Here is a 12,231-nt window from a genome sequence, read left to right as displayed (position 1 = left end):
TGTCTAGTGAGAAAAGCTTAAGCAGACCAGGCTTGCTTCAACTGGAGATTAGGAGGAAGGTATTTTGATTAAAGGTACAGAATCTTGAATGGCTTTGACAATATGGCCTTGGAAAAAATGTTTCCCCTTGTAGGTGAGTCCAGAACTAGGAGATACCATTTAAAAATTATGAGTTGCCTTTTTTGGACGTAGGTGAGGCAATGCTTTCTCCTCATGGTGATTTCTGTGACTTTGGGCCTCAAAAGACGATGGAAGTAGGATCATTGAGCATTTTTGAGACGGCAGTGGTTGGATTCTATTTAAGCAGGCAAATCAAGGGTTTTTGGGACAGATGGGAATGTAGATTTCAAAACGCAAACGTATCAACCACCATGTTATTGATTGACGCGAAAGATCTGAGGGGCAAAACGATCTAATTGTGTGTGCTGATCACATACAGAGACTGGGACCTGAGTGTGCAGGGTTCCAGAGATTTCATGTCTTACTCTCTCCTATATGAGGAGTTAATATCGAATCAAGAGTTTTACTGTTCACGAGCAACTGTGTGAACATCATTCTATTAACAACCCAGATCTGACCTTGCAGCACAGTGAGCTGTCTCAGAGAAGGACTGACCATGCCGGGGGACCATATGAAGACAAGCCCAATGGAAGTATGTCTCAGTGTGTGGAGGACAAGTTCAGATCAGCAAATTGGCCACAGAAGGGAGGGAAAATCCCGAAGAGAAGCCCAACAGCAACAGGGAACTTCGAGGCTAACCCAGTCACCAGACCAGTTTGTAGCAACTCATGCACCATGATTTTGACTCGGATGGGCAATGAATTCCGCCCTAACCTGCTTCAGAACGATGTGAAATTCACAGGCCCAGACAGGCCAAACAAGCGTGGAGGCACCCTTAAGGGAGCGGAATGGAAAGCACAGTGTAGCAGCAACAGGGAAGCGTGAGGTCAAAGTGCCAGCCCCCATTTTGAAAGCTCCTCACACTGACACAAAGAAGGTCCACCAGAAGAAGAAGAAAGACCCTGCTCAATCAGCCAAATACTGTGAGAGCAGGGGAAAGAAGGTCATTTCTCAAAATGTAAACGGCTTAAAAACACCACCATTTAAAAACCACATGATAGCCACCTTAAAAATCAGCTTTGTACAGCAAACTATATTACCCAGGGAAATCACAGACGAGAACATAAGAACATGAGAACCAGGAGCAGGACTAGGCCACCTGTTCCTATAAGCCCACTCCTCCATTCAATGAGATCATGGCTAATGTTTTTGTTGTCTCAGCTCCACTTACATACTCTTTCACGATAACCCGTAATTCCTTCAATATTCAAAAAATTATCTATCTTAGTTTTAAAAACATTCAGTGAGGAAGCCTCAACTACTTCACTGGGCAGATTCACAACTCTTTGGGTGAAGAAGTTCTTCCTCAGTTTGGTCCTAAATCTGCTCCCCCTAATTTTGAGGCTATGCCCTCTTGTTCTAGTTTTACCTGTAAGTGGAAATATCCTCTCTACTTCTACCCTATCTATTCCCTTCATTATTTTATATGTTTCTATAAGATCCCGCACCCCTCCCCTCCACTACTCTTCTAATTTCCAATGAATTTGGTCCCAGTTTACTCAGCCTTTCCTTATAAGCCAACCCTCTCAACTCCAGAAACAACCTAGTGAATCTCCTCTGTGTAATTAACGCTGGAGTGTTAACATTGAATTCAATAGGCATCTCCATGGTACATGAGTTGGAGTCACTTTTCTGGTGCTGGTGTGACTGATTGTGAAAGATTATTCTGCATCCTTCATTTATCAAATTTCCAGGGCCAGGAGGAATTGACCTTGTCTTCAAAAGTGAACTTTTGAGAATGTTAAAACAGAAAAGAAAAGGAAGTTTAGAAACACTGTATGTTACCCACAGCTAGCCAGTCCATTGGTGAGAAGGAATGCCTGTATGGCTCTCAACCTCATCTGTAAAATCAGAAATGAGCAAATGAATTTAAATAACACTTTCCAAAACTCTTTAGGAGCCTGGGAAAACTAAAGCCTGTTACCACATGATGTCGAATGCAAATGCAAACCCATCTGCTTGTTGATACTTAGGAGGTTCACACACCCATTTCCAAAATGGGGACAACTTGATACTGAAGTGATTCTTCAGCATAAGTTTATTTCAACTGTGTTCCAACGGACCAGGCAGAGCTCTGCTATGGTACAGCTTTAGAAAAAAAAAACTAAATAAATAGATCTGCTTGAATTTACATGGAGGTACAGGTGGCAAAACTTGTAAAGGGGTGTAACCTTCATCAAATTGGACTCAAAGGATGGCTTTTGGCATCTTCCCTTAGAAGCGAAGTTCGAAACTGCTAACTTGTTAAGTACACCATAACACCCAGTGGATGCTATATGCTAGGCTCCTGGACTCTGACCTATTGTGTTCATGAACAATGATGCATTTGCAATTCTGAACAGTCTTACAGCAGATTGGTGTTTTTAATGTTTTGTGTAGGCGAATTTGTGCACAACAAATGGGTGGCCAGGGCATGGTGGGAAGCTATCTACTCATTGGCAGACCTGCTCATCAAAAGCAATTCAACACTTCTGAAACGCTTAAGAATATAATTAAGTGGGAGAACAACAGAAAGGTTTGCTGTTCCAGTGATTACTGCATAATAATTATGGCACAATGATCCCAATGTAAACAATAGCAATGGGTTCTTGTGATGCAGTGGTCATGTTCCTAGGCCAAGTCCCACCCACTCCTGATTTGTGCCATAACACATTTGAAAAGGTAGATTAAAATATCTGAACAGTGGCATTAAATGGAGCAGAGCATAAAGCAAATAAAAATTAGTCTTCAAAGCTCAAAGCATGGAATGTGACTGAGTAGGAGGAGACCATTTAGCCCAATGTATATGAGCTCTTTCTTTCGAAGAATTATCCAATTAGTTGAACCTCCTTATGTTATTTTTTCCCGCCATAGCTCTTGTATTCAAGTTAAAAATGAAGTTAACCCGAGCCGCAGCTTTGAGACTGTTAATCTGGGACAGCACCAGATAGCACCAACATTATTGTCCATTTTGATTTGTTGGCTGCACAACCCTTGAATTGTTACCAATGTCTTTAATTTCCATTGTGCTCAATAGATAGAAAAATCAACAATTCTATACCATTACATTAAAATGCATAGCAAAGTACTTTTGTTCAGATGCCTCAAAAGGTGTTTCGAGCAATCACAGTAATAACCAAATGTGCCATTACTGATTAGGAGCTCATCAGAGTGCAATATTAGAATTTCCTTTGAAACTTTAATTAATTGTGATTGCATTTTTAACTCCACCTGAGCCTATTCATTACTTTGATTGTATATATATATACGTGCATTCCTGTATGGTACTGCAATCCTATTCAGCGAAGCAGTTAATGAGCCTATAATGTTTTCTGCAGCAGGCATCCACGGGCGAAAGGATCATGAGGAAATGGTGAATGAACCTGCTGTGTTTGCAAATGATTACAGAGCACATTTTCTTGTTGCATCATTGGTAGCACAGAGTGATATGGGGTAGAGGAAGAAAATGAAGCATCAATCTAGGCAAGGTAGCTGGATGATCTAGGCAGGACTTACTGCTCCACTAATTGTTTAACAACATACTGCAGCACTTTAGTGAAATGATAAAGAAAAGACAGGTTCAGTATGAGGGATCTCAATCTATATGGAAGTGTAATCTGTCAGAATATTAGTACAAGATGACCATTGGATGCTATGGTTCACAGTGTTTTAACTGGGCTGTGTTACAGAAGGCATGTAATAGTTAAGTCAATGGACAGAACTGCATGCTAAAGTCTTTCAGATCTTATAATCTGGAGTAAAAATGACTTTCACAACTGACCATAGTGGTGAGGAAATTGATGTGAGGTACCTTGGAGCAGGTGAGAGCTGCACAAGGACACAGAACTGATTACCGTTCACCTTGAACTGCAAGCAGGCTGCCACATGGTCTATGTGCAATGATGTCTTTCATGGATGATGTGGGGCTGGAAGCACAAGGCCCAAGTACTCATGCAGCTTTTACAGTCGACTACTTTGTGACATGATCAGTGCTGCAATTGTTGGAATAAGGTCCTATATCAGACGATTATGTAGAGGCATTCCATGGCCGTCTTTGTCAAAGTATTCCATGTCCCATGTATTGAAGACTACGCTATATTGTCATTTGTCAATGACGTGCAATGTGACTACTCACATTGATGATGATCTATTCTGTTTCTTTTGTTCCCGACACAGGCTTAGTATAAGCATGATGATGGATATAGTTACAGCAGGCACTACTGTTGCTGTTGCTGTGATTCACTGAGAGTGCTGAGACACAGAGGAGGAATAGATGCACCGACAAGTCCAGGACCAGCAGCAACATCCATCATCTATAAGTCAGCCTCCGCATTCAGAGGCTGTAGCCGGAGATCCTCTTAGAACACACAGAAGTTAGCACAGGGCCAAATGCCTCCAATCTCCATACACTTCCTCCAGTTGTTGAGGTACAGAGTCAGCACAGACTGAAGGACACTCTGGGAGAGTGTCCACTCCACATATTCGAGAGGTACCTACAACAGGAAGGAATGGGTGGCCACCCTACAATGGTCCCTGTCAGGATGACAGCTGCAATGAATGTTAATGAAACTGGCTACTTCCAAGGAGTTGCTGGGGACCTGTGTGGGACTTCTCAACCTTTGACCCACAAGGGGATCAAAGCTGTTACTGAAGCAATTTATGCCAGATCACAAGACTTCAATCTCTTTTCCCCATAATGATGTCAGTGCTGCAACCTAGGTAGTAGGCAGGGCATGATGAAAATACCACGTTGAGAGGGCCACAACATAATGCAACCAAATTCATCAATAGTAAAGTGCTCTATTCCATCAGCGTACAGGTCATTTGTGATCTTCCGTGCCACATCTTAGAGGTATGTGCCAGGTGCTCTGGAAGCAGCCATAACGCCTAGATCCTTGAGACCTGTCAAGGAGGTATCAGATGCTTTAAGAAGGATTATCCCTGGGGGGACAATGGCTACCCTCTGAAACCATGACTGATGACCCCATGCATTAACCACTCAATAAGGCTGAGCTTAGATACAGTGCAGTCCATTCTTCCCGCAGGGTCAATGTGGACCAGACATTAGGCATCCTGAAGATAAAGTTCTGATGCCTGGATGGGTCTGGAAGGGCAGGACAGTATTGACTGAGAATGCTGCTTTATCCTAGCATGGTGCACTCTGCACAGTGGGAACAGACAAAGAGAAGATGTGATGGAAGCTAAAGAACTGTTGCAATGGGAAAAATCTCCCATGGATACATGATAGACCAATGAAGTGCCAGACACAACAAGCCAGACAGGACCAGCTTGATACCGGACTCCAATAAATGAGAGCTGGGTTTGGTGATCATTCACCGACTATAATGTTGTTTGTGTTCAAAATGCAAGCAGCCCCTGTCTGGCATGAGGGACAAAAGCAGATCAATTCCATTTGTGTTTTACTGTTGCTGAATGAAAGTCAGGGCAGTAAAGCATTTGAAGACTTTGCCATATGTGCTGTCCCCACATTGAACTGTGATAAAATGTTGGGCATTAGTAATAGTAGCAGTGACTCAGTCAGGTGTGATTTGGGATTAGGTTCAGGGTTAGGGTTAGAGTTAATTGTAAGATGTGATATTGTTAAGGACAGCTAGGATGTATGGCTCTGTGCTTCAGCAGTCATAAGGGTAAAATTGTGCTGTTGTATGTTCCATGAAGTGATAGCTCTGCCACCTGTGTGCCCTGCGGAGTGTCAGTTTGTGGTTGATGTCTGACTGCAAGCACAGTAAAGGACAACTCCAGACTGCCAATACTCTTGACCTGGTGAATGACCGTGTTTCGAAAATGGTTCTGTGGATCCAGAGATATCCTGGCAGTGATATGAGCTTCCAGTGACGGTGTGTGGGAGAGTTAGACAAATGCAGCACCTTTGGTGCATTGTACATCATTAATGAGGTGAGTTTGAGATGACAGTATGAGAAAACTCACCAGATCTTTTGGAGATAATAAAATGTGAGGCTGGATGAACACAGCAGGCCAAGCAGCATCTCAGGAGCACAAAAGCTGACGTTTCGGGCCTAGACCCTTCATCAGAGAGGGGGATGGGGTGACAGTTCTGGAATAAGTAGGGAGAGAGGGGGAGGTGGACCGAAGATGGAGAGAAAAGAAGATGGGTGGAGAGAGTATAGGTGTGGAGGTAGGGAGGGGATAGGTCAGTCCAGGGAAGACGGACAGGTCAAGGAGGTGGGATGAGGTTAGTAGGTAGGAGATGGGGGTGCGGCTTGGGGTGAGAGGAAGGGATGGGTGAGAGGAAGAACAGGTTAGGGAGGCAGAGACAGGTTGGACTGGTTTTGGGATGCAGTGGGTGGAGGGGAAGAGCTGGGCTGGTTGTGTGGTGCAGTGGGGGGAGGGGACGAACTGGGCTAGTTTAGGGATGCGGTGGGGGAAGGGTAGATTTTGAAGCTGGTGAAGTCCACATTGATACCATTAGGCTGCAGGTTTCCCAAGCGGAATATGAGTTGCTGTTCCTGGAACCTTCGGGTGGCATCATTGTGGCACTGCAGGAGGCCCATGATGGACATGTCATCTAAAGAATGGGAGGGGGAGGTAAATGGTTTGCGACTGGGAGGTGCAGTTGTTTGTTGCGAACCGAGCGGAGGTGTTCTGCAAAGCAGTCCCCAAGCCTCCGCTTGGTTTCCCCAATGTAGAGGAAGCCACACCGGGTACAGTGGATGCAGTTGGCAGATGTGCAGGTGAACCTCTGCTTAATGTGGAATGTCATCTTGGGGCCTGGGATAGGGGTGAGAGAGGAGGTGTGGGGGCAAGTGTAGCATTTCCTGCGGTTGCAGGGGGAGGTGCCGGGTGTGGTGGGGTTGGAGGGCAGTGTGGAGCGAACAAGGGAGTCACGGAGAGAGTGGTCTCTCCGGAAAGGTCAGGAGGAATGGGATACAGGGGAACTTAGCTGCTTGGATACAGAATTGGCTGGCCAACAGAAGACAGCGAGTGGTAGTAGAAGGAAAATATTCTGCCTGGAAGTCAGTGGTGAGTGGGGTTCCACAGGGCTCTGTCCTTGGGCCTCTACTGTTTGTAATTTTTATTAATGACTTGGACGAGGGAATTGAAGGATGGGTCAGCAAGTTTGCAGACGACACAAAGGTCGGAGGTGTCGTTGACAGTGTAGAGGGCTGTTGTAGGCTGCAGCGGGACATTGACAGGATGCAGAGATGGGCTGAGAGGTGGCAGATGGAGTTCAACCTGGATAAATGCGAGGTGATGCATTTTGGAAGGTCGAATTTGAAAGCTGAGTACAGGATTAAGGATAGGATTCTTGGCAGCGTGGAGGAACAGAGGGATCTTGGTGTGCAGATACATAGATCCCTTAAAATGGCCACCCAAGTGGACAGGGTTGTTAAGAAAGCATATGGTGTTTTGGCTTTCATTAACAGGGGGATTGAGTTTAAGAGTCGTGAGATCTTGTTGCAGCTCTATAAAACTTTGGTTAGACCGCACTTGGAATACTGCGTCCAGTTCTGGGCGCCCTATTATAGGAAAGATGTGGATGCTTTGGAGAGGGTTCAGAGGAGGTTTACCAGGATGCTGCCTGGACTGGAGGGCTTATCTTATGAAGAGAGGTTGACTGAGCTCGGTCTCTTTTCATTGGAGAAAAGGAGGAGGAGAGGGGACCTAATTGAGGTATACAAGATAATGAGAGGCATAGATAGAGTCGATAGCCAGAGACTATTTCCCAGGGCAGAAATGGCTAGCACGAGGGGTCATAGTTTTAAGCTGGTTGGTGGAAAGTATAGAGGGGATGTCAGAGGCAGGTTCTTTACGCAGAGAGTTGTGAGAGCATGGAATGCGTTGCCAGCAGCAGTTGTGGAAGCAAGGTCATTGGGGTCATTTAAGATACTGCTGGACATGCATATGGTCACAGAAATTTGAGGGTGCATCCATGAGGATCAATGGTCGGCACAACATTGTGGGCTGAAGGGCCTGTTCTGTGCTGTACTGTTCTATGTTCTATGTTCTATGTTCTAAAGCAGACAAGGGTGGGGATGGAAAAATGTCTTGGGTGGTGGGGTCGGATCTTTTGGAAAGATGCTTTCCATGAGACATGAAAAAATGACTTAGCTGATTTCTGATATGATTCAGCCCATAGCTTTAACGGGCTTGGTCTGTTCCTAAGAACGGGCTGAATTTCTTCAGAGAGTGAAGCCCAATAATAAATCAGTTATACCTGGAAGTGAATGCACTGGTCAGAGAGAAACCCCATTTTTCTATATTACAAGTCTGAGCAATATGTGTCATTTTCAAATTTTACTGTATTTTTTTCTTTCCTTCTGTCAGGTTTGTGGTGGGTCTGGTCATAGATAAATATTTTTAAAATATTATACCAACTGGAACACACCAAATTTTGGATTGAATGTTTCCATGATGAGGACAAGGTAGCCTCTTGCGTGTCTATTGGAATATTTGAATGATGCTCGTAGTCTATGAGTTAATGTGTTTTGCAATTTTAATACTGTGCTGGTGGCTTTCCCAGACTTCAGTAGGCCTGAAAGCTGAAGAGAAGTGGAAAGATTTATGGGACGGAGATTTACACCATTGATTATTGAGCAGGAAGAAAAGGAGGCATTCACTGCAACCTTGCTAGATTCTGTCATTAAACAGTACCCCCATATAAAAATGGCTAGAGTTGGAAAGAAGGGTTGGAAAACAGTTAACACTCACCAAATGTCACCCAGGCATGGCCAATGCAGGATGGTCATCATAGCTCATCAGATGCTGATGCAATCCATGACTGCTTCGGGTAAAACCTGGATAATATTCAGTTTGGGCTGGTAGGTTGCTAATGCGGTGGAAAAGAAAAGCATCTCCATAGATGAGATTGACATTTAATGACTTCACCATCACTGTATCCCTCAATACTGACATCCTTAAGGTTAAGAGATAATAAGGTGTGGAGCTGGGATGGACACAGCAAGCCAAGCAGCATCTTAGGAGCAGGAAAGCTGACGTTACGGGTATAGACCCTTCATCAGAAATGCGGGAGGGGAAGAGGATTCTGAAATAAATAGAGAGAGAGGGAAAGGCGGATCGAAGATGTATAGAGGAGAAGATAGGTAGAGAGGAGACAAACAACTTAAAGGGGCAGGGATGGAGCCAGTAAATGTGAGTGTAGGTGGGGAGGTAGGGAGGAGACAGGTCAGTCGAGGGAGGATGGACAGATCAAGAGGGTGGGATGAGGATAGTAGGTAGGAAGTGGGGGTGCAGCTTGAGATGGGAGTCAAGGATAGGTGAGAGACAGAACAGGTTAGGGAGGCGGGGATGAGCTGGGCTGGTTTTGGAATGTAGTAAGGGGAGGGGAGATTTTGAAGCTTGTGAAATCCACATTGATATCATTGTCCTACAGGGTAACCAAGGGGAACACGAGTTGCTGTTCCTGCAAACTTCGCGTGGCATCGTTATGGCACTGCAGGAGGCCCAGGGTGGACATGCCATCTGAGGAATGGGAGGGGGAGTTGAAATGGTTTGCAACTGTTTATTGTTTGTTCTGCAAAGCAGTCCCCAAGCCTCGGTTTTGTTTCCCCGATGTCGAAGAGGCCACAACGGATACAGTGGATGCGGTATACCACATTGGCAGATGTCCAAGATCCATCTTCGATCCGGCTCCCCCTCTCTCCCTATTTATTTCAGAATCCCCTTCCCCTCCCCCATTTCTGATGAAGGGTCTAGGCACGAAACGTCAGTTTTTCTGCTCCTAAGATGCTGCTTGGCCTGCTGTGTTCATCTAGCTCCACTCCTTCTTATCTCGGATTCTCCAGTATCTGCAGCTCCTATTATCCTTGAGGCTAACACTGACTTGAAATTGAACCGTTATGGTCATGAGAAAATGTGTTTTTTTATGTGGCAGAGAACTCTGCAATGAGTAATTCCCTCTCCGACTCGTCAAAACCATTCCACCATTATGCAAGCGCAAAGAAAGAGTGTGATGGAATAATACCCCCTCGCTTGATGAGTGCAACTCTAAAAACACTCAAGAAGCATGATACCATCCAAGACAAAACAGCCCATTTGATTGATATCTCTTCCATCACTTTAAGTCGTCAGATTTTCACCCCTAGGGGGAACATGTGAGCAATCTATGAGATGCACTGAAATGACTCATTGGTTACATTGACTGCAGCCGTTCAAGAAGGTAGCTCATCATCACCTTCTCAGGGCCATTAGGATTGGCAATAAATATTTACAATTCATAATAGATAAACACAAATTACCCAAATGTAAGGTGATTACATCTTCAAAAATGCCCCGATCAAATCTGACAGGTCTACTCAGATAAGCATTTTATTCTGGTTCTTTGAGTATAATTTTTTTTAAATAGTGCTGCTTATACTCTCTGATGTAAAATTCCTCAGCTTCTACTGGGAGGACAATTGAGAATATACAGTAGATTAGCTATAATTCCTGACTGTGTTCAGGTCAGAGTCTGGTAAATGCATATCCTGAATTTACAAAAGCCAGTGTTGTTAAAATATGAACTGCCATATCTCAATGGAGTTTCTTTCTTTGCAGGAATTTTATTTTCCATACTGATATTCCTGTTTGTGATATGGAAGGAACTTGTTGTGGATTTGGAAAGATACGTACTCCTGGATAGAAGGAATAGCTGCACAGATATCCTCGTCCATGTGCAGTACGGATGGTCATTCATGTTTGCAGCAGCTGGGATTCCTTTGGCCTTACTTGCTGGACTATTATTTTATGTGACTGGCCACACCATTGACGCCCATAACAAATAAGGCACAAATACTCGTGAACGGAGCATGAAGTTCTCGTGTGGTGCTAGATTAGGTGCAGTGGCAAATCAGAAGTGGTCTTCAATGCTCCAACATATTTGATGTTACAGAAATGTCTATCTTGTTTTGAGATTCATGGAGAGATGAGGCCTAGGTCCATTTTCAGAAAATATTTTGCTGCGGTCTGGTGACACTTGAGAACACAGGAATTTGTTTTGACGCCATTGACTGTGCTGAGGAGAATCTTTCAGTCTAGATTGCAATTAATCATTTTAGCAAGTAAACACTGCACACATTCATTTGGCATTTCTTGGCCCACTGTTTTAACTCAGGCATTAACTTCATAAAATAAGCTGACAGAGAAATGTCATTCAACCTATCCGATTGTTCACCCAGTACAATTATCAAAAGGAATTCCTCAGTTTTGATCTGATAAAGACATGTCTTTTGTGTTAGATTTTCTAAAAATCAAGCAATAACTGAAATTATGGTTTCAATAATGCTTTTATTCCATGACATTCTACTGAAATAAATCATACTATTTTGAATAACCCAGATACCACATTTGTACACATAGGTATCTTAATATGCTTTTCTCATAATTTTACATTTATTGCACCAGATACAGTGTCGATGTTTTCAGTAGCTATTATTCAATGATTGGTTGATGTGGAATAAAAGCTTTACAGTAAATGGCAGCTGACTTTAATGTGTTTCTGAGCACCTCTTTATCCACATACTCTAGCTGAATGTGAAAATGCATCCATGTATTTAGACCAATGACTGTTGGTGTATTATAATGTGAAAAATTTAATAGTTATGCTTCGAAAACAGATAATAGCTTAATAACAGCTCTTATAGTTCAAGAAGCCAGCTGGTGTGTTGCTGTTGGTATGTTTAAATTTGCTGTTCAACTTTCAAACTCTTTCCACCGTGATGCCAGTACTGTAACGGGTGTGCTGACAAAAACTATGTTACTGCGCCAATTTTTATGGCTTGTTGATGCGTAAGAAATATAACATTGCTGAAAAACATATATTTTGTACCACTTTGGGCACAGTTCAAATAATCTTGCAACAATCATTGCTTAGAAAATGCAAAAACATCATTTTTAGCGACTATGCAAAGCATAATTCATAAGTGGACTTTAGAGGGAAGGAACTCTGCACCTCAACACAATCAAAATTTCAAAGAGGGAAGAATGAATCCAATAGTAAGACATTGAGGTGAACAGAATTGAAGACTAAGCTAAAAGTTGCATCCTTTGGCCCTCATAAACACATGAACAAAATACATTAGATGAAGCTATCACTGAAACATTTAACATGATGTATACTTTCTCTTTCCTCCTACTTTAACACTGAGTGAACTC

The 12,231-nt window shown here is 43.4% G+C and overlaps 1 protein-coding gene across 1 annotated transcript in view; it reads left to right on the top strand.

Moving 5' to 3' along the window:
- The window catches only part of LOC125458946 (transmembrane protein 182-like), a 36,086-nt gene extending 24,226 nt beyond the window's left edge, over positions 1-11,860 (top strand). Inside the window, exon 5 of the mRNA XM_048544801.2 lies at positions 10,636-11,860. Coding sequence (XP_048400758.1) covers positions 10,636-10,862 — 227 coding nt within the window. The 3' untranslated portion in view covers positions 10,863-11,860. The remainder of the gene's footprint in view (positions 1-10,635) is intronic.
- Positions 11,861-12,231: the final 371 nt, after the last annotated feature.

This window comes from Stegostoma tigrinum, chromosome 15 (genome assembly GCF_030684315.1).
Source record: "Stegostoma tigrinum isolate sSteTig4 chromosome 15, sSteTig4.hap1, whole genome shotgun sequence".
Lineage (NCBI taxonomy): Eukaryota > Metazoa > Chordata > Chondrichthyes > Orectolobiformes > Stegostomatidae > Stegostoma > Stegostoma tigrinum.
The sequence above is the reverse complement of the archived record's forward strand: the minus strand, read 5'-3'. Positions and strand labels throughout refer to the sequence as shown.